This window comes from Haliotis asinina, chromosome 15 (assembly GCF_037392515.1).
Source record: "Haliotis asinina isolate JCU_RB_2024 chromosome 15, JCU_Hal_asi_v2, whole genome shotgun sequence".
NCBI classification, from domain to species: Eukaryota; Metazoa; Mollusca; class Gastropoda; order Lepetellida; family Haliotidae; genus Haliotis; species Haliotis asinina.
In genome coordinates this window covers 17,093,091-17,116,032 of record NC_090294.1, presented here as the reverse complement: position 1 = coordinate 17,116,032, position 22,942 = coordinate 17,093,091, and the positions used below count along the sequence as shown (strand labels likewise).

General features: G+C 37.8%; 1 protein-coding gene and 1 long non-coding RNA gene across 3 annotated transcripts in view; one reads left to right on the top strand and one right to left on the bottom strand.

Annotated features, from left to right (window-relative positions):
- Positions 1 to 1,049: 1,049 nt before the first annotated feature.
- LOC137265988 (DNA replication complex GINS protein SLD5-like) overlaps positions 1,050 to 22,942 on the bottom strand; it is a 28,645-nt gene continuing 6,752 nt past the window's right edge. Inside the window, exons 5-7 of the mRNA XM_067801488.1 lie at positions 22,685 to 22,773; positions 18,052 to 18,142; positions 1,050 to 2,562 (exon numbers count right to left, since the gene is read on the bottom strand). Of these exons, the coding sequence (XP_067657589.1) occupies positions 2,466 to 2,562; positions 18,052 to 18,142; positions 22,685 to 22,773 (277 nt within the window). The 3' untranslated portion in view covers positions 1,050 to 2,465. The remainder of the gene's footprint in view (positions 2,563 to 18,051; positions 18,143 to 22,684; positions 22,774 to 22,942) is intronic.
- Positions 15,440 to 22,928, top strand: LOC137265991 (uncharacterized). 2 transcript variants are annotated; one of them, XR_010954956.1, is made up of 3 exons: positions 15,440 to 15,502; positions 17,739 to 17,845; positions 22,063 to 22,928. It is a non-coding gene; the product is annotated as an uncharacterized lncRNA (long non-coding RNA). The 2 variants fall into 2 exon arrangements; XR_010954957.1 differs by lacking the exon at positions 22,063 to 22,928 and adding an exon at positions 17,998 to 19,663.

Below are 22,942 nucleotides of genomic sequence, written 5' to 3'. Positions count from 1 at the left end.
GTGCAGTATATATAGACAACAAACAGTATTGAGTACACAGCTGGGTTTATAAACACTGTGGAAGGTGAAGGTCGCCAGCAGTACCTCTATGTGGTGTTGGTACGGTGTAGTCAGTGTTTAGTGTGCATGATGGTTCAATGTTATTATGATTACTGCACACAGAAATTGTAGTCTTAGAACTGAGAGTGCTTGTTCAATTCAAAATATGAGAGAGAGAGAGAGAGGGAGAGAGAGAAAGAGAGAGAGAGAGAGAGAGAGAGAGGAGGGGGAGGGAGGGAGGGAGGGAGGGAGAGAATATGTAAATGTACATGTACATGTGTAAAACAAACTTCTCTACAAAATATATCCACTTGTCTGTGCCATGGTGAGGCTAAAATACTGCTGATGTGACTTTAAGTTTTTTACTCAATTCTTCACTCACTCACTCTCTACTGCCCTATTCATCAGGCATCAGGTCTGAAACATTACTAATGACACCTTAAATTTGAACTTACTTTTTCTTTCACTCAGTCACACATAATTTAGAGACTTGTGTATCTTTCACATGATTTAAGGTGTAAATGAATGCCATATATTTTTATCCTAAATGTACTTGTTGTCTACAAAACTATTTGCAAGAGAAATAACATTTACGTAAACAGAAAAATATCTCTGTGGCTATTATTAGATTTCAACCTCCACAAAATGTCCCCCCACTGTAATCCATGAATTAACACAATCCTGAAAGTTCTATCAAGTTTCCTGCACTCTAGTCGAAATCTCACAGTATGTCATTGTAGATGATACCCTTGAGTTCATTCTGGGTATAAAGCATCAGGTTCCCATACTCAGGGTCATTAGTTTTGTCACTAGTATTGGTTTCACATGAATATTTTGGTTATCACTACCCAACACGCTCATATTGAAATACATGGCTGTTAAGTTCTAAACAGTAAAGCTAGTTGCATGTCAAAATCTGACTGGACTCCTTCAAATGAAGTTTATCAGCCTATCAGGTCTGAACATTTACAATACAAAGGACAACCACTTCAATGACAACACAAAACAGGTTCAAGAAGTCAAGGTTGAATCTACCTTGGTTACTTTACTAGAATGGAATGACATTAAATAGTGAAATGACTGCTGATTAGTCAACCATGCAGACCCATACCGTCAATCTTGAAGATCCGTTTGGTCAACTATGCAGATCTGTTTGGTCATCTCTGCAGATCTGTTTGGTCATCTCTGCATCTGTTTGGTGAACTCTGCTGATCTGTCCAGTCAACCATGTCATTATTCAACTTTCCATACCCAATCTGACAACCTTTCAGTTATGATTAATCACTAAGTTTGTGTTTGATATGAAAGAGTACAACCACAGTCGTCTTTTTGAAATGAGCTATTTTATCCGATCAGTGATCCAATTTCCATTGGAAATAATTACCACCCATTCTCTACTCTGTGGTACATATTATCTACTCAACAAGTATGCACTAACAATTAAAGTATGTTACATGATAAGGATCAATAATAACCATTTACTGAGTTTCATGCGTGAAGTCAGGCCTTTGATGTATTTACCAAAGAGAGATTCAAATAACATCATTACAAAAATGATTCTGAATTTAGCAATATTTCACAACCAAGGTTGGAACAACAGAAATGGACTTCACATACAGTACGATAAGGGAATCGAACCTCTTATTCTTTGTCTTATTTGGCATGACAGGTGACTGCTTGAACCGCTAGGCTACCCCACTGCCCCACGATGACAAGCCAGTATGGGATGTACCAGAATGGAGATGTTACACTTTGAAAAATAAGTAAGCGAGCGAGTTTAGTTTTACACTGCACCAGAAATGGGCTTCACATATTGTACCAGTGTAGGGAATTGAACCCACGGCGTGGTGAGAGAACGCTTTAACCACTACACTACCCACAGCCCCTGTGAATAGTGAGGATGTTTTCATCAGCTTAACGAACCCAAAAGATAATTCTGCTAAACCACTTTCCTTCAAGGAAACATCCCTATCTCTTCTGAATAAGATGTGTTTCATCTAAACATTTCACATTGTCTCATTGGAATGATGTTTCTCAGTTCTCACCAACATGACATGTCTCGCAGTGTTGACTGGAAATCTAATATCCCAGAGTCTCATGAGAATAAAATATCCTTTGACCAAAGAGTCTCACAATGTGTCTGTTAATGAAGTGTCTCCTTTGAACAAAATGGCACAATGTCTTGAGTGAATCAAATCTGCCAGAGTATTTGATCCCAATGAAATACTGCAGTGTGTCCTTCGAACAAAATATTTCAATCTCCTGAGTGAGCAAACTGGCTCAGTATCTGCTCAGATCAAAATGTCTCACAGCGTATCATGTCGCCAAAATGTCTCACAGTGTTTCATGTCACCAAAATGTCTCACAGCGTTTCATGTCACCAAAATGTCTCACAGTGTTTCATGTCACAAAAATATGTCACACTTTCATATGAGTGAAACGGCTCCAGTGGCAACAAGGGAAGCTATGGATTTGTATCTCATGATGTGCTGGTCATTTTTCTGGAGGTCAACAATCTCCTCTCTGTAGCAAACAAGAAACAACAATTAGAAATTACGCACTTTAGATATATCCAACAATAAGAAACAATGGAAATTCAATTAACAGAAAAACTTTTGAGCCTTTCACACAAGTATGACATGTTTCAATCCATACCTGCAATAACAAGATGGGATTGTAATGTTCCTTGAATAGCTTTTAGGCAAAACACAAGAAAAACAAGAATGTTTACTACTTCAAAACAACCTTTAAGACACAAACGACAATACTGTCTTACTGCAAAAATATTACCCAATGCAGGCACGCCAGAAAGGAAAGATTTGAAATGCATTTCTTTCTTTAATTTTCTTTCCCAGTAGGGCTGCAATGATTTACCCCACCTCAATTCAATTTGATATTCGATACAGGACCCTTTGTTTGATCATTTTCAAGTTGATTCTTCATCCAAGTGAAAACATCAGATTTCACCTAACTCTGAGAGACAGCTTTTTCAGCTGAAAATCCATCTTGACAACTTGGTGATGTTCACAGTTATTATTAAATATTAGCCCCCTGTCAACCAATCATATTTTGCCTCGATCCAATGCTCGATCCTCGACTCTAGTAGGAGTCAAAATTATGTTCTGGCTGTGTGGAAACAATTTAAATGTATATAGTCAAACGTCAAATCAATATAGTGACACTGGCTATCGAAAATCGAAACTAAAGTGTCAGATTCGATTTTCGATGAACAGAACCAAATCGTTGCAGCCCCATTTCCCAGTTCTTAGAAATAAAACAAAAATGAGTCGGAGTATATTTTTAACAATGAATGTTTAAAGTATTTGGAAAAAAAACAACACATCAGGCAATGGTGTTCACCAATATGTCACAAACATACAGACATAAATTTTGTCTTTGTTTAATGATAAAGTAATGATTTATCACAAAGAAGCATCAACAGGCCTGTGTTCCGCCGCTTGCATTCCCTCATACGTCTTCAATCTGAAAGTTAACAGTTGTAAGACCTAGGCAAATTTGAACACATCCCCAGTGAGGAGCTGTTAAGCTTGTAGCCCCAAACCTATGATTCCTGGTGTCTTACAAATCAAATATTGACACTTCTAAATTGAATAACAGTTTTTGAAAGAAAGACAGAAAAAAAAGAAACAACAACAGAAACAAAACAAAACAAAACAAAAATAACAAACTATCCCAAACAGATCAATTTCTATTTCGGGAAGACAATGACTTCTTATACATAAGGTTTCATTCATTTTGACTTAACCGTCATTTCTATTGGACACTTATGAATCCCTTGTGGGAAAATATACCTATCTTAAGAGAGATGTTTTGTCATTTCTGTACGTTTGTGTACAATCTTTGTGTACAATCTTTGTTTACAGTCATCTTTATGTATGGATTGACAAGGGATTGGTATTCATTTATGTGACACCATAGTGAGTAAGAATCAATGTGGGTTATTGAACACGGGTCTTCCTCATGACGAGCAAATGCTTTAACCATAAGGCTATCACACTGACACCACAAAAGACAAGGGATCTGCTTGAGACAAATAAACCGACAACATACAGAGTATTACCATCACCAATGACAAGATACCCATCACTGGAGACAAAAGCTACCCATACCTAGAGTGAGTGAGTGAGTGAGTGAGTGAGTGAGTGAGTGAGTGAAGTGAGTGAAGTTTTATGCAGCTTTAAGCAATACCCCAGCATTATCAAGGCAGGGACACCAGAAATGGGATGAACACATTTCTCCCAAATGGTGAATGCTTTATACATGTCCTTGCCCCACCTCAAGCAACTGGGTTTTGGGTGATCCTTATGTTTTTTTTTTATACTCCTGTTTTCGTAATTAACTGAGTAAATGTGCTTTTTATTGAGTAAAATTTGCAAATATGGGCTCTGCATACCCATCCAAAGGAAGAAAAAGATCACCATCCTAAAAGAACCCAACGCTTTGTAACAAGGTCCAGTCATATGCACTTGATAAATAATCAATTATGTAAAAAAAAACCAAACAAAAAAAAAAAAAAACCGAAGAAAAAAATCTCATAAACACACACTGAAAATCCACACCAATTTCTCAATGATCCAAGGAGCATTCCTCTTTTTTACTTAACCACAAATATTTCTTTTTTCCTGTTACCTGTTAAATATTGGACTACTCAGCATGGACACAGTCTGTCTCCAGCAAAGATCACGTATGCTTTAGGAAATGTTCTCAAGTACCTGTAACATTTACCATGGCGTTAACAAGGAGTCCTCCACAAAGTAACGAACTCAGAGTCACTTGCTTGATCCCTCCTTTAAGTTTTCCTAGGGCTGGGCAAGGACGGCCAGTCAAGAGGTCACGGTTAATAAGCTTAACTGCCATTTCTTTGTGGTTGAAGTCCAAAATGACGGAAAATGACTGTTTGAATTCAATTACCAAACGTGAATCACTGAGTGAGTGAGTGAGTGAGTGAGAGAGTGTGCAAGAGAGAGGATGAGAAAGAGGGGGCGGGGTAGAGAGAGAGAGAGTTGTGCATGTGTAAAACACCTTTCTCCAGCAAAATATACACGTCTATCTGTGCCATGAGGCTAAAATACTGCTGATGTGACATCAATTTTTTTACTCACTTCTTCTTGCACTCACTCACTCTCTACTGCACTATGCACTTAGCTGACCTTTACTAATGTGAAATTAAATTTTAATTCACTTTTTCTCACTCAGTCATTCACTATCCACTCACTTGAGTCTGCACCAGATTCTTATGACTGACACAATTATCATGACCAGAATATTGCCATTGTGATGGTAAAGTTGAACTTACTCGCTTACTCTTTCACTTTCTCAGTTATTCACATGAGTGAATGGCATCCAATCTGACTGACAAAGACAGGCATGGGATCCAGTGGACCTATTCAGATCCATAATGATAATAATATGCCAATTTCTGTAGTGCCCTATTTTGAATTACTTCTAGATCACTCTAAGGCTTTAGGAATCCCAACAGAATCCCCACAGGGAGACAAGTATGTGATACAAGTATGTGATACAAGCATGTGATACAAGTATATGATACAATATGTGATACGAGTATCTGACACAAGTATGTGATATGAATATGTGATACGAGTATGTGATACAAGTATGTGATACAAGTATGTGGTATGAGTAATACAAGTATTTGATACAAGTATGTGGTACAAGTATGTGATACAAGTATGTGGTATGAGTAATACAAGTATTTGATACAAGTATGTGGTACAAGTATGTGATACAAGTATGTGGTACAAGTATGTGGTACAAGTATGTAATACAAGTATGTGATACAAGTATGTGGTACAAGTATGTAATACAAGTATGTGGTACCAGTATGTGATACGAGTATGTGGTACCAGTATGTGATATGAGTATGTGGTACAAGTATGTAATACAGGTATGTGATACGAGTATGTGATATGTGATACAAGTGTGTGATACGAGTATGTGATACGAGTATGTAATACAAGTATGTGATACAAGTGTGTGATACGAGTATGTGATACGAGTATGTAATACAAGTATGTGATACAAGTATGTGATACAAGTATGTGATACGAGTATGTAATACAAGTATGTGATACAAGTATGCGGTACAAGTATGTAATACAAGTATGTGATACAAGCATGTGGTACAAGTATGTGATACGAATATGTGATACAAGTATGTGGTACAAGTATGTGATACAAGCATGTGATACAAGTATATGATACAATATGTGATACGAATATCTGACACAAGTATGTGGCACAAGTATGTGATACGAGTATGTGATACCAATATGTGATACCAGTATGTGGTACAAGTATGTGATACAAGTATGTGGTACAAGTATGTGATACGAGTATGTGATACGAGTATGTAATACAAGTATGTGGTACAAGTATGTAATACAGGTATGCGATACAAGTATGCGGTACAAGTATGTAATACAGGTATGTGACACAAGTATTTGATACAAGTATTTGATACAAGTATGTGGTACAAGTATGTAATACAAGCATGCGATACAAGTATGTGGTACAAGTATGTAATACAGGTATGTGACACAAGTATTTGATACGAGTATGTGGTACAAGTATGTGATACAAGCATGTGATACAAGTATGTGATACCAGTATGTGGTACAAGTATGTGGTACAAGTATGTAATACAGGTATCTGATACAAGTATTTGATAAAAGTATATGATACAAGTATGTGGTACAAGTATGTAATACAAGTATGCGATACAAGTATGTGGTACAAGTATGTAATACAGGTATGTGGTACAAGTATGTAATACACAATTATCATGACCAGAATATTGCCATTGTGATGGTAAAGTTGAACTTACTTGCTTACTCTTTCACTTTCTCAGTTATTCACATGAGTGAATGGCATCCAATCTGACTGACAAAGACAGGCATGGGATCCAGTGGACCTATTCAGATCCATAATGATAATAATAATATGCCAATTTCTGTAGTGCCCTATTTTGAATAGTACAAGTATGCGGTACAAGTATGTAATACAGGTATGTGACACAAGTATTTGATACGAGTATGTGGTACAAGTATGTGATACAAGCATGTGATACAAGTATGTGATACCAGTATGTGGTACAAGTATGTGATACAAGTATGTGGTACAAGTATGTGATACGAGTATGTGATACAGGTATGTGATACAAGTATTTGATACAAGTATATGATACAAGTATGTGGTACAAGTATGTAATACAAGCATGCGATACAAGTATGTGGTACAAGTATGTAATACAGGTATGTGATACGAGTATGTAATACAAGTATATGATACATGTATGTGGTACAAGTATGTAATACAAGTATGTGATACGAGTATGTAATACAAGTATTTGATATAAGTATATGATACAAGTATGTGGTACAAGTATGTGATACGAGCATGTGATACAAGTATGTGGTACAAGTATGTGATACGAGCATGTGATACAAGTATGTGGTACAAGTATGTAATACAAGTATGCGATACAAGTATGTGGTACAAGTATGTAATACAGGTATGTGATACAAGTATGTGGTACGAGTATGTAATACGAGCAACCTATTATGACCGACAGTGTCAACGATAGATAGGAAAACCTGAGTTTGCACTTCGAGAAACATCATCTTGGTTGTGTTGTGATGACCGCCTGTGACCTTCATGTCCAGATATAAATACACACATGTTCACTCCGTGCCTGGAGTACATGTACATGATTACCAGGCTGATAACGTAGAAAGTACTAGAGCTGGTGAAGTAAACATGAATTGACTAACAACAAGGACACAAACAATAGTGATAAGGTAATCCATTGACATCATGAATGACAAACAAGTGTGATAAGATGATTCTCAAAGATCAAGTTGCCTTTATGAAGGAAGTACAAAGACATAATAAGCACTGGCTTACTTATCTATGACCTTCTGAATCAATACCGGTACAATAATATAGGCTTTGGCTTACATATCTGTGACCTCTTGAAACAATATTGAAGATTTTCTTTGAATCAAATACCATCCTTCCACATTTTTCAGTTTGTAAATAGAACCCACATATTCACAAAAGCCAACTAGCTTCAGTGGGAGGAAGGAGAGTGAGGTTATTTGATTTTGACGTCACTATGACTGTTGTGATCCAAGTTGATTGCAGCAGTATCTTCAAGGAGTGAGTGAGTGTAGTTTTATACCGCACTCAGCAATATTCCAGCCATATGGCGGCAGTCTGTAAATAATCGAGCCTGGACAATCCAGTGATCAACAGCATGAGCATCGATCTGCGCAACTGAGAGCCGATGACATGTGTTAACCAAGTCAACGAGCTTGACCACCCAATTGCGTTAGTCGCCTCTTATGACAAGCATAGTTGCCTTTCATGGCAAGCATGGGTTGCTGAAGGCCTATTCTACCCCGGACCTTCACAGGTTATCTTCAAGGAGATATCACATGATAACACCAAAGTGATATCACCTGCGGAAGAGAGAATGGCAATGTGAACAATGAAATACATTCTAAGATGCTTTGCTCAAAGATCAAAGGCACTGACAGTTCTTTAGATCAGGTGATAAAGTAAGCGCCTTTGCATGATGTCACACTGTTTTAATGTCACTGCTCCATTCTCGTCTGATCCCTTGTTATCAAACATACCCATGGTAGCTGACATCATGATGCATGTCTCTTGTCATCGCCTTGTAAAGTCCCCTAAAGTAAACTACTTTACAGTCATTAAACTGTTGACCATTTGTTTTCTGGTAACATGTGCTATTACAAATTGACACAGCAAGAAAACAGCATGTCAGTTAATTTAGGTTACTGACACAGTCAGTTTTCTCTTTGTTTTCTGCCTTAAATTAAAGCATAATCTACGAAAAGAAAATAGTTCACTCTACTACTCAAATGCATACATCCTCCCACTTTAACAATAAAAGTTTAGGGCAAGAAATTATTTTAATACACCATACATTTTAGCAGAGCCACAATAGCTGTATTTGTGCTTTTAAAAACCTATTAAAATAACAAGTCCGCCCCAATGTGATTCTATATAATTGCAAAAGGTTGCTGACTAAGCATTTCCTTCAAATTCATCCAGCGTCAGTTGACAAAAAAGAAACATCAATTTAACAGTCGAGTCAACAACTGCCAAATTGAAGGCTTTCTTCAAATCTTACAGCTTCTTAGTGGCTATCTGAACCATGTCTGTAGTCACGATAAGGGTCATGGAGTGTGACAACTTGTCTGCATTGTATGGTTTAATGTGAGCAAATGTAATAAGTGAGATCACTGTAATTTCTAGGTACTTTGGTACCAGTGGTCGGTACTCCATACTGGAGATTCATACTTGGAAGCCTCTTGACAAACAGTATTACCTTTCCTGTCATCTTGAGTGAGTGAGTGAGTGAGTGAGTGATTGAGTGAGAGAGAGAGAGAAAGAATGAAATCATTCAGCATCACTGTAAACTGCACACACAAACAGAATTTCATTGCACTTGAACAAAAGTGGCTTATTATTGGCTAATTTCTTTTTTTCAAAATGAATGCCAAGAAGTCATGTTAAAACCTGGGTAACTCCCCTTCAATCTGACAACTGTCCAATCCAAATAGTGCAAGTACGAAATTCACGCTTGAGGTATAAGGCAGGTTATCAAGCATAACACAAACCATGGTGTTCCCTTCCAGATCTGGGTTCAGTTTCACAAAGCTATTGTAGCTGACTGTCATAAGTCTATGTTAAAATATAGGAGTTGTGATCATCTCAGTACTATGACAGATTTCTAAAATGAAACCTTGGACACCATTATGAATTGCAACCTTCGCTCTGAGGTGATAGTAACTCCCATACCTCTACATGAAGTTATTACTGTTGTAAGGCCAAGGTTGCTTTGCACAACAGCGGATATTGTCAAGAGGTCACCCAGACTTTTAACAAAACCAAAAGTATTCTTGGATTAAGTTTGTGAACCAAATAACTTTGCCACATGCACTCTTTTTAGATGAGCATAAATCACAATTAAAAACTTGTTCCCCTTCCTCCCCCCAAACAATATCATATGAAACAATAGCTCTGCTGTCTCCTGCAAAGGATATCAAGCAATGGCTTGCATGGATTGGTTGGGTGAAATTGTTTTCGTGGAGGATCTCAAGGTTATGGCTTGGGTGCTCTTCAATAACACAAGTTCATGGCTTTGTTTTGTTATTTGATAAACATTTGATCTAATGTAGGCCAAATTCTTACTTGAAGGTGACAATTTGTGCCAAGATTTTTATCAGACACTTAAGTTTGCTTTGGTGTAGATGTAATATGCAGCTGTCAGCTCTGGGTACAACTGCACGCATTTGTCATACGTGAGGACATATTCATTATGTTATGAGTTGTCAGACTCACATCTTTAAAATCAACAATGCTGCAGGTCAGGTTACTATTTCTCACAGTATGTTAATGAGTTGTAAGACATACATATTTAAATTTCAATTTGTTCCAGGCCACATTTTCAATGAGCTTGATGGTTTTAGCAATGCACCCATTCAGGATGAAAAATGTACCTGTCTGCACTGGGTACTGGTGTGACTATTTCTCATGTATGGTGGCATAACCAGTAAGTTACTGAGTTGTGAAACACACCATCTTTAACCATATTTCTGGTAGAAGGTTAAACACATGATGTTGACTGGAAGGCAACTAAGGTGAAATGATTCGGATAAAAAAACACTTTGATGAAACCCAAAAGTTGTTTCAGTACAGAAGAAAATCTCCAGTGGTTTGATGGTTGAGTGGTTATGGGGCTAGTATAGTGGTTTGATGGTTGAGTGATTATGGGGCTAGTCCAGTCAGTGGTTTGATGGTTGAGTGGTTATGGGGCTAGTATAGTCAGTGGTTTGATGGTTGAGTGATTATGGGGCTAGTCTAGTCAGTGGTTTGATGGTTGAGTGGTTATGAGGCCAGTCTAGTCAGTGGTTTGATGGTTGAGTGGTTATGGGGCTAGTCCAGTGGTTTGATGGTTGAGTGGTTATGGGGCTAGTCTAGTCAGTGGTTTGATGGTTGAGTGATTATGGGGCTAGTCCAGTCAGTGGTTTGATGGTTGAGTGGTTATGGGGCTAGTCCAGTGGTTTGATGGTTGAGTGGTTATGAGGCTAGTCTAGTCAGTGGTTTGATGGTTGAGTGGTTATGGGGCTAGTATAGTGGTTTGATGGTTGTGTGGTTATGGGGCTAGTCTAGTCAGTGGTTTGATGGTTGAGTGATTATGGGGCTAGTCCAGTCAGTGGTTTGATGGTTGAGTGGTTATGGGGCTAGTCCAGTGGTTTGATGGTTGAGTGGTTATGGGGCTAGTCTAGTCAGTGGTTTGATGGTTGAGTGGTTATAGGGCTAGTCCAGTGGTTTGATGGTTGAGTGGTTATGGGGCTAGTCCATTGGTTTGATGGTTGAGTGGTTATGGGGCTAGTCTAGTCAGTGGTTTGATGGTTGAGTGGTTATGGGGCTAGTCCAGTCAGTGGTTTGATGGTTGAGTGGTTATAGGGCTAGTCCAGTGGTTTGATGGTTGAGTGGTTATGGGGCTAGTCCAGTGGTTTGATGGTTGAGTGGTTATGGGGCTAGTCCAGTGGTTTGATGGTTGAGTGGGTGACTGACCTTACTTTATGGTTGGGTAGGTAAGTGGTTTTAGGGGTGGTCGTATCGTTGGGCTGTTGATGTTGAGGGTAACTGAAGGGAAGGTTGAACATCTTGAGGAGAGAGTGGTAAGACAGATGGTTGAGTAGGTAGCTACGGGAGGGTATTCGGATGTTTATATGATTGGATAATGACTGGTTGATAGGGTGGTTGGTTAGTGGGAAGGTATTTTGATGTTTCTGAGAAAGTTGTTGGTGGGTGAGTGAGTGAGAGTGAGTGAATAGCCTCTCATATATCCTAATTCTATTTTGTCAAAACATAGTCAAACTATTACTATTGGTTCATGTCTACTTGTAGATAATCACATATGTGCAAGGAGTAGTGTATAACATTTTTGATAAAAAATCAAGTATTCTTGAAAAAGGGGGATGTGCATGTGCAAATGATGATACATAATTAACCAAATCATTAAATATGACTCTCCGATCCATTTTGTTTCTTACAATGTCGGTGAGCTTCATTTTACGCCACTTTTAGCAGTATCACAGACTCCAGGAATGGGCTACACATTGTACCCATGTGGGGAATCAAACCCAGGTCTTTGGTATGCACACACACACATTATATCACATATTTGGCTTTTAAACTAGCATGATTACCATAAAATAATGCCATTCTTTACAACACATAACAATAAAGGGCTATATACTGTCAGGCCACATACTGGAGCCATAGGGTAACAAGCTGCATGGGTCTCTAACAGGTTTCCTAAAATGTCATGGTCAAATGTAGTGGACTTTTGTCTCGCCAAGGAAAAGATGATAGTCAGTGGAGCATGAGACATTGAAATGAACTGACAGCATTGAGCTGTGAGGAGACAAAAAATCATGGGCATTTCTTAGTAAAGAGATTACAACAAACAAAATCATTTTTACAGCAGCCCTTCAAACCAAGGTGACTGTTGAAAAAGTTTAAAACTAAATATTCCATAGCGATACAATTGACAGTCAGTGAGTGAGTTTAGTTTTGCGCCGCAATATTCCAGCTATATGGCAGCAGTCTGTAAATAATCACGTCTGGACCAGACAATCCAGTGATCAAAAGCATGATTACATCCAGTTTTGAAGGAAGGGGTGGGCAGGATGACTAACTAGGTAATAATGGACTGTGCCACAAACAGAGAAGATATTCTGATTCCACAGAGGTAAGTAGCAGATCCAACCACCCAATATTATGCAGTGCTTATCTCAGAGTGATTGTTTCTACATTCATCCAGCTTTACAAGTATCACAATGATAACGTGGCACAACCACCAAACAATGTCCAGGATATCTCCTTGATGATGAAGCACAGAGTACAGGGGGTACAAAAAATTCCATACAGAACAGGTGATCTGTTATACAAATACTGATATGACTATGGCTTGACCTTGGTTGTCATGGGACATCGACCCCTGGCCTACATGCTGCACTTTACACAAAACATCACAATGGAACAGATCCGATTCAGACACTTAAAGGATGAGAAACGGAAAACCATTAAATAAATCCCATCCCATGTGTAACAGTGGAAATACTCCTGGACGCATCTGGACATCCATTGATAAATGGTCAAGTTCAAGGGCAGCTATGCCCATATAAGGCTAGGTCAATGTCAGGTCGGCCAGATGTACTTAATATGATGTAAAGGTGCGACCTACTATGTGACCTATGTTGAAAGAACAGTCTCGGGTTCTTGAATACCAAACACCCATGACCTAAATTATGAGTTTTAGCTAAGCTTGAAGCCTAGACATTTGAGGGGAAATGTGCAAAGTAGGGTATTATTGAATATTTCATATACCTACTAAACCTTTGTGTCAGAATCAAGGTGTCTTGATGCCAACACTGCTGACACAAGCAAAAATTCATAACGCTCCAAATCCCATTTACAAAGAGAGCAGTCATGTGACAGGTTGTCAGGACTGACATACATTGAGGAGAGGTTGTCTTTTCAAAACATACTTCAAGGTTAAGTACCATGTCTGCGTGGCCACACCCATAAACAGACGAGACCCTCAATAGTGAGGTATTATGTTTCTTTTCCAGTGGTAGAAGTATATTAATTTGAAAAACCCAACTGATTATTATGAGACAGTTTCAGATTAAACAACCAAACACAGAGGACATTCATGTCCATTTTCTCGCTAGAATTATTTTGCTTTTAGATCTTCCGTCATACACAAAGTTTAGACAACAATAACAATCCAATTAAGTTGTAGCTACAAATAACAATAATATTAATAAATAATCCTAACAGAAATATATTTATTTACTATATAGTTTCTGGTTGTTTATATCTGATGAAACTGATAACTATATTTTCGAAAACCATTTTTAGATGTAATTGTTTCACAAACATATGGTGAATATACAGTGCAACTGTTTCAACGATTAGCTTAGATGACTGATGTTGATTTTACTGCTCTCACCCTTTGAGTTTGTGGCTGGTCATGTCTAAAGGGGACACAATTTGTTTCTAGCTTCTTTTTCTATCAGTTTTATTTTGTTCTAATTTGCAGCAATTCAAATCAACTGAGAGAAATGGTTCAGAATAAAAACCTTTAAGTGCTTCTTGTCAGACGACTACCATAGCTATCATTTTAGAAGTTGTGACATACAATATTGGACAGTCATTCCTGCTTGACAATGGTACAAGAATCTGTTTTGAAATGTCACACTTATGAAACAAAAGAAGCTGTTCATAACACAGTGTGTTCAATAGAAGACTAACATCACTTTGCTTTACTTGTCCTCAGTAAAGGAAGTAATCTTGAACAAACATACCAGTGTAAATTCTACAGACCACAACTGGTATGGGTACAAATTTTGGACGCTGGAACCCATGTTACAAGTAATTATAATTAATTATAACTCACACCCGGAGCCATGTTACAGCTATATTTACAGCTAGTTACCTTCATTATGAGACAGTCATAGCAACTGAAAATATAAACATAGAGGCATATTTTGACAGAAACTCCAAAACTTGGAAAACCAAATGCATCTTGTGCTGTGCTGGACATCTCTATTTGGGAACACCTGACTTCCGATGTTCAATAGAGCGATGTTTGGCTTAGTCATGAGTAGTGAAGCGATAACAGGCTTTGATTGGTCGTGAGACACACACACCTAGATGTACCAGTCATCAACAATGTAACACAACACCTAAAATAGATTCTGTCATACTCATTTTTATAACTAAGAATGAACAGAACCTGTAACTTTGGGCAATTTGTTTCAGTTTTATGAATTTGTGTACTCATTTGGGTGAGTGAGCTTGGTTTTATGACACTTTCAGCAATATTCCAGCAATATTATGTCTACAGACACTTTAACCATTGAACTCCCGCACCGTACCTACAAGACACACAGATACACAGACGAATAGATAGATGGAGAGTAGGCTACCACTCCACCCACGGTCCCTATACTCATTTGGGTAATAGACAGATAGGCGTATGGAGGGGAGGAAGGATAAATGGAGGTACCTTCATAACACAGAAAGTTTCATCATGTTCCACGTACATGACACAACTAATGGCTTAATTAACTTGCTTGTAACAAAATCCCCAGCGCAGCCACAGCCTAAACAAGTACACCAGGCTTCTCCATTTGTCCTTTACAAATCTCGCTCTGACTTAAGGCATGTTTATTTCTAGACACACCTTTCTCCCATCTGAAATGTGCAGTTGCATGACCTTCACCTTGCGTTAACATCTCTCCTTCCTGTTGACCTTAACCTTGCTGTGTCTTCTAAAGAGTCACCTTTACACATCTCCAGTAAGCAGGAAGTAAGTTTGTGTATGCATTGGTTTGACTTGCAGCCATTAATTCCCCGAGAATAGCTGGAATAGCACAAATTTCAAACAGCAGAACTGCATTTGAAAATGACGAAAAACTCTTATGCAAGAACAGTCCCTGAAAGGTTCTCAATCTTGATACACACTTCATGACATAACACCTTTGCAAATGGTATCATTTCCCAATATTTTCATCAAAACATCATTTCACTATTCAGTGAAAGTCTGCATAACACTCGGTGAATATTCACTTCCATGACAATGTTACCCCGACCATGTCTGCATTATGCTGTGAAAAACCCTGATGTAATGCAGATGTATACACAGCCATTTCTGTGTCACACGAGGTGATGACAAATGTTGAAATGGAAAACCAGGATTTCCATATTAGACCCGTTCTACAAATGTATAACCTGAGATCTGGGTTAGACGTGGTGTTCAGTGTTGTGTTAGTCATAAGAGATGACTAAAGGGGTCAATAGTCTTGGTTGACACATGTCATCTTATACTTATGCTCATGCTGTTGATCACTGGAGTCGGGTCAAGCGGTGAATATTTACAGATCGCTGACACATAGCATAAATACTGCTCTGTATATCACAGAACAATAAACCAAACCAACATATGTATTTACAATGCAGCAGTTGATCATGTCAGTTTTATACGATGGATTTGTTTAATAAACATTGCGGGATCTTCTGTGTGACAAGTGAACACTGTAACCAGTAGGCTAACCCACCATCCCCATCCCCCCACCCCATCACAAAGGATTCCATACACCATTGCTAATAATACAATTCCACTGGAGAAACCTTAAAAATCAGTCCTAATTATGCCCAAGAAAAACTGCCAAAAATGCAGCGTTGGCATTATTTTTTTAAAAAAAATAAAGACATTTAAGTCATAAGGAAATATCAGAAATAATTCTTGGTGTTTGTACTACATGTTTGTTTTTGTTCTTGTATGACAAATAACTGAAACATATAATCACATCTGTCCGACCACAAAGAGATGCTAATCACAGTTGTAAACAATTTAATTAGCACATCAGAGCTTCAGATAAGGCGCATATTTGCGTATTTTACTCAATAAAAATGACATCTACTCAATTAATTACAAATCTGGGAGTACAAAAAAGATTATAAGAACCGTTTAAAACAAAGTATTTCTTTAATAACTTGCCTACATTACTCAATTCACGAAATTGGCTTTAGTATGAGTCATCATGGCGCTGTATGCCTATTTATACACATACTATTATAGCTATAGCCATTGCCCGCGGTACTCTAATGGTCACATGACTTCCGTGTTCACTGCTCAGAAACGGTTGTCAAATGTTTGGCAAGATGACAATTACTACGAACTATTGAGATGCATTCATATATATATATATTTAGAAGAGTTGAGGACCCAATAAAGATAAGAAACTGTTTAAAAGTACTCAATTCTTTTAATTAGTGGGAGTACATAAAATGCTTGTTACTCCTCAAAAAATGCAATTACTCATACATAAACAGACATGGGAGTAAATACCCTATTGCTTGAAGAATTATCTAGAGCTCTGGCACATGAAAGCTGACGTAAGAATAAAGCAAAGGATGACATATTGATTCAAAAGATCTACATTATGTCCATGATATTTGATAACATACACCATTATGAAGTAGGTGGTCAGGTTCTAGGTGGGCCTTTTGACCACTACATTTGAGTGTATAATGCCCTAATGCCATTCCAATACCGTACAAGAACTGATATTTATTTAAAACTATAATATTTCATGAATCCATCATCTTCAGCATTTCACAAAACCACTTAGCATTCAATATAAGCTGGTTCCCACAACGCTAACAAAGCTGTGTTCATTGTACAGCAACAGGTTGTTAGAAATTTGTGAAGCATTTCAGGTTCTGAGGTCTAAGGGAGACAACTGGGATCTAAACACCTTTCAAACATCCAAAGGGAAAAATCATGATATATTATTGAAAACAGCATCAGTTATCTGGATGACCCTGCAACCTTCCTTGTGTCACAGATCAAAATAATCATGGATATCACAGACTGCTCTTTGAGCATAGATGAGAAATAGCAACACCAAATATAGCATTTTTAGGGTTTTGGTGCATGAGTTCTTGAATATGGTCATGGCTTTATTCCGGTCAAATGAAAGTAACCTGTCATAATCCAGTTTGGACCATAATAAAATGTTGATTGCCTTGAACTTTTTCAGATAGGAGAGGGGAGGAGAGAGAAAGAGGAGGAGGAGAAAAAGAAAAGGAAAGAGAATGAAAGAAAATCCTTCCTCAATCATTACAGTAAATTAGTGTGACAGAGAAGGTGAGTGAGTACGAGTTCAGCAATATTTCAGTAATATCACAGCAGAGGGCACTAAAAATGGGGGTCGCACCCTGTTCCCATGTAGGAAATCTTGACAAGCGTGAGGATTGAAATCTTGAACCACTTGGCTACCCTACTTCCTCTTGTTCCAGAAAAAGGTTGCCAGGGACAACTATTGGGTATAGGAGAGCTTACAGTCAACTCACCCAGTGTCAAGCGTTTCCTCTTCCACTAGCACACCATCTGTATCCTCATTCACCCGCAGGAACACGTAGCTGTCAAGGTTCGGCTGAATAACTGGAAAACATCACATAGAATGGTCAGTGTGAAAACACTAGCCACAGATACATGATGAGAAAAAAAATGTACTATAAAAATTGATACTGACATGTCCTGCCAGGGGTTCAAAACTGTTGTAATTATGACAGATTAAATCAAGATGATATTTCATGTTTATGTTTAGTTCACTATTTATTGAGAGGTGATAAATAGCACAGAAAGATAACTCTACTTTATCATCATCGTGAAAGTTAGTGCAACATTTGAGCAGATATGAAATGAAATCCAAGTTTATTTGCAGTTTGAAACCAGAAGCAGAAATTGTCTAGTAGCCCACGGACAAGTAAGACACCATTTTGTGATTGCCTGAAATAAAAACTGACTTGTCCTGGGCATAGGGTGATGGGATTTTTGAAACCCTTCCTGCATGTTTTCAATTACAACATACCGTGTATACCCGCATATGATGCGACCCCCCTCTACACCCCTTCAAAATCGAGGATAAATCATATCAACATGCAACTATCAGTCGTAATCATGACTACTTCCTGTAGAACTTTATTCATGTGGAAAAAAAAACAACAAAACAAAACAAAAATCCCCATGTAGACTGATCTGGAGTACGCCCTTATGCAAAGTTTTGTTTGTTGTTTAACATTAGTCTCAGCCATATTCCAGCTATATGCTGGCTGGCTGTCAATAATCGAGTCAGACAAATCAGTGATTAACAACATGAACACTGATCTACACAATTGTTATATGATGGCAAGTCATGAGCTTGACTACACGAACCCTTTAGCTGCCTTTCTGGTAGTCTGGTAGATTAATAATAATCTTAATATTAAGAATAACTTATCATAATAATAATAACAAACATCATGAGCCTTGGTAGACATTGCTGGGAACATATGACAAATCAGCTTACAAAACTTGAGGATTCCAAAGTGACTTTCAGGTAAACTTGAATAAAATCATTAGTTTGTTCAATTGTAGTACTAAAAATGATCCAGTGGATGTTTTCAAGTGATTTATTGAAGTATGCCATGTTACATTTGGAACTAAAATCTCTTCCTGTTATCAGTGAAACCACCTGAGAAGGTCCAGATTACAGTAGATCTTAAGCAACCCATGCTTTAGACGATGACTACATTTGTGGTAAGAGGCGACTAATGGGATCAGATGATCAGGCTTGCTGACTTGGTTGACATGTCAATTGTCATTGGTTCCCAATTTCACATATCGATGTTCATGCTGTTGACCACTGGATTGTCTGATCAGAATAGCAAGAACCAGAAATGATATTGGTAATTCACATTTAAGAATGTTTTCTGACACTTGAAGCACATTTAGAGCCAAATGTTTGTCTTAGTGGAGATAATGCCTGTGGATAAGACGCATCAATACTTTAAGAGATTTCTTTTTAAATAATATCAAGCACATGGAACAATAATCAGTTACAATAATCTATGTATTTATAACTGACATCACCAGTTGTGGACGTCAAATGCCGTGAACATAAATAAAAAACCTCTTGTTTAATGAACTTGTTGATATTGTTGACACTGGATGGGAATTCTATGAACAGAACCAGAATTCTGCAAATGGAATCCATTTTCACAGAGGAGCTGAAGAAGATATACACTTTTTACACTGACATATGGAAGATTGTATACAGAATAGTTAACATAACCCTTTCACTTATACTGCAACCATAAGGTAATGGTCTAAGGGAGATAATAAAACTGTCTATATCCAAGACGTATCTTCCTTCTAAAAGCAACTGTGCCAGAGGAACTTCTGTTTTTCATATGTTGCCTGAGACAGTGCAGCTCTGACTGTGGATTGTTTAAGGGAGCAATAAACTTGTGATGCAAACTTATGTTCTCTTACACAATCCTGCACTTGATGTGACTGTCTGTATTCCAGTGTTAGGGCTTTTCGACGGTATAAGACAAAAACGTAATTTTTATCTTTAATATCATTTTTAGTTTTGATTTTGCTAAAATTGAGTGATAAAGGTATATTCATCTATTTCACAAAAAATTATCATGTGTTTTCAACAAAAATAGCGTTTATAACATCGTATCGGTGAAACTGCACTCGCATGTCACATCCGGGTATTTTTGTATGTGTTTTTGACGGTGAGCCATACTTTTCCCTCCGCACTGCGAGAGAGTGTTTTGAGTGGCTTCCTGTTTGATACATACCCTGTCACTATCAGACGACTGATCTTGTTGAATTTTGCTTGCTATTTTTTGTTACAAAGGCAATTGATTTTGCATCTGAAGTGGTATTAACGATTGAGGGTAAATAATATTGTTGTTTATTTGCTGTTTACATAACTTAATTTCTTGATTTCATCTCATGCCAGGAACTGGGCATCCACCCTACCGATGAAACTGTTTGTGCACTCCGATCGTGCATGCACTTCCTCGATATAGTGCTAGCAATGCAATCGTCAAAATCACCAGGACGTCGAATTCAGCTCGCTTTGGGATATATGATGCTCCTGTGTCACGTTTTGGCAATTTACTCACTTGCCAACTATGAAGCAGGTTATTTGCCAAGTCAATATTGAAAAACATTTTGTTGCATCTAATCTTGATGGTTTCCATCAAAACTGATTTACTGGGGACAGTCACCTGCCTATTCCCCAGTCAATTCAGATGTGGTGATAGAAATGTATTAATGTATGCAAAGCAAAAGATCAGAGCCTTGTTTCAGTAATTAAAACCATCTGTGAGCAGATATGAGTTGTAATGCCTCTATCTCTGTCAAAGTTACATTCAAATGATCTAATTTTAAATCTCTTTATTTTATATCTGCATAAGAGTGAACAGCAAATCAACTTAAGTATGCTTCACATACTTCATTATGAATATTCAGGTCTTTACTTTACATGCATGCCATTGTAGTAAAAGGGAGGTAATACATTTGTCTGTAAGTAGTAGTTACCTCCCTTCGTATGATACCTGTGTGAGCCCTGAGACAGCAGCAGCTTGTGAAGGATACCACACCACACTGACTTTGCATGAAGCCACTGTTAATTTTGAAATAGCTGCTGAAAACTTGGCTACACAAAAACCAAATAGATATATAGTGAATTGCAGACCGTACATGATACATGCCCATATTACGTAGCTTTAACAGAATTACCATACTATACTGTACTGTACTGTATTGTACTAACAGAGCACTCAGCAAATTTCCCTCTAAAAATCAAAGTCTGGATCAAATAATCAAGTACATATGGAGAGCATGAGCAACTCCGATATGATGACTTGTGTCAAGCAAGTCAACGAGCCTGACCACCCAATCCCATTAGTTGCTTCTGAAGACAAGCCTGAGGCCAATTCTAACCTAGATAACACTGTAACTAATAACAATAAGTAAGGACATTCTTATAAATCCATGAATTCATAAACTGAAAACCATCATGCTAAGCATACTGTCCAGTTACCTCCCCTTGACCCAGTCACAAAATGAAATGTGGAAAAATGAATACTGTCAATAAAATTCACATTAAATCATTTAAGAACAGCCCACAAATATATCTTTATACTGAAAAGCAAAACAAGGGAAAAGGTATTGAATTAGTAGAATAAATAATTTTAAATTCAGCCTTTTGACTATCCGACCTGTGAAGATATGTGATAGTATGTCTTCAGCAACTGATACTTGGCACAAACGGTAACTGTGCTTGTCGTAATAAGTGACTAATGGGATTGGATGGTCAGGCTTGCTGACTTTGTTAACACATGTCATCGGTTCCCAGTTGCACAGATTGGTGCTGATGCTGTGGATCACTGGATTGTCTGGTTCAGGTTTATTATTTACAGACCACCGCCATATGGTTGAAATATTGCCAAGTGTGGCATAAAACTAAACTCAATCGTTGTGACTACCCTAGACAGGGAATTTTGCTTTTGCATTTGCAGTGTTGAAGAATACTACCTGTGGAGAGTGATGGAGAAACAAACATGCATTGTGATGTGCAGATCAGACCAGTGAACCTCACAATGAAAGAGGAAGACAACAGTACTGTCACAGGATTATTGACCAGGTCATAAAACCTGGGTCTTACTTGGCAAGGAAATGTTTAACTATTGTGCACAGTTGTCAGTATATGCCATGGCCCCATTGTACAAAGTGATAGTAGAGCTTAAGTCATTGTATCTTCCACACCTTAAAATCAATGACCCAACTTGGTCATCAGCTAACATTTTATTGAGCCTCGTTGCAAGTTATACACAGATGTATTTGAAGAGGCTAGAGATTACATTTTCAAATCTTCAAGCATGAGAACTGGTTTCCACTTTTTCACTAAGATTTTAAACACAATCAGTGGTATTCCAGCTGTATGGCAGACTGTAAATAATCAAATCTGGACCAAACAATCCAGTGATCAAAGGTATTAGCAATACCCAAACGATCTGACTTAAAATTACACAATCGGTTTGGCCAATCACCTGATACACACAGCTGCCTTTTAAGAACGGCATTGACTGCAGTGGGCCTCTTCTAATCTAGAAAATGTATGACGGACCTTGGTATACTTACTGGACTGGGCAGGTGTTAATGTTTGTAGATTGGCCGGCATGTGTCTAAGTGATAAAGTCTTGAAATGTGTTTCAATCCCTTGCTGAAACCTGAAATAAATTTCAATAAAAGATTGATGAGGATGATCTCTCACCGAGCATCAGCATAACCTATAAAAACTATACCAAATGGGCAGTAATTCGGATGCAGCATTTTTATTAAAAATATGACTGTCATTTGAGATGCAAGTCATTTTCTCAGCTGTTACAAATGTTAAAT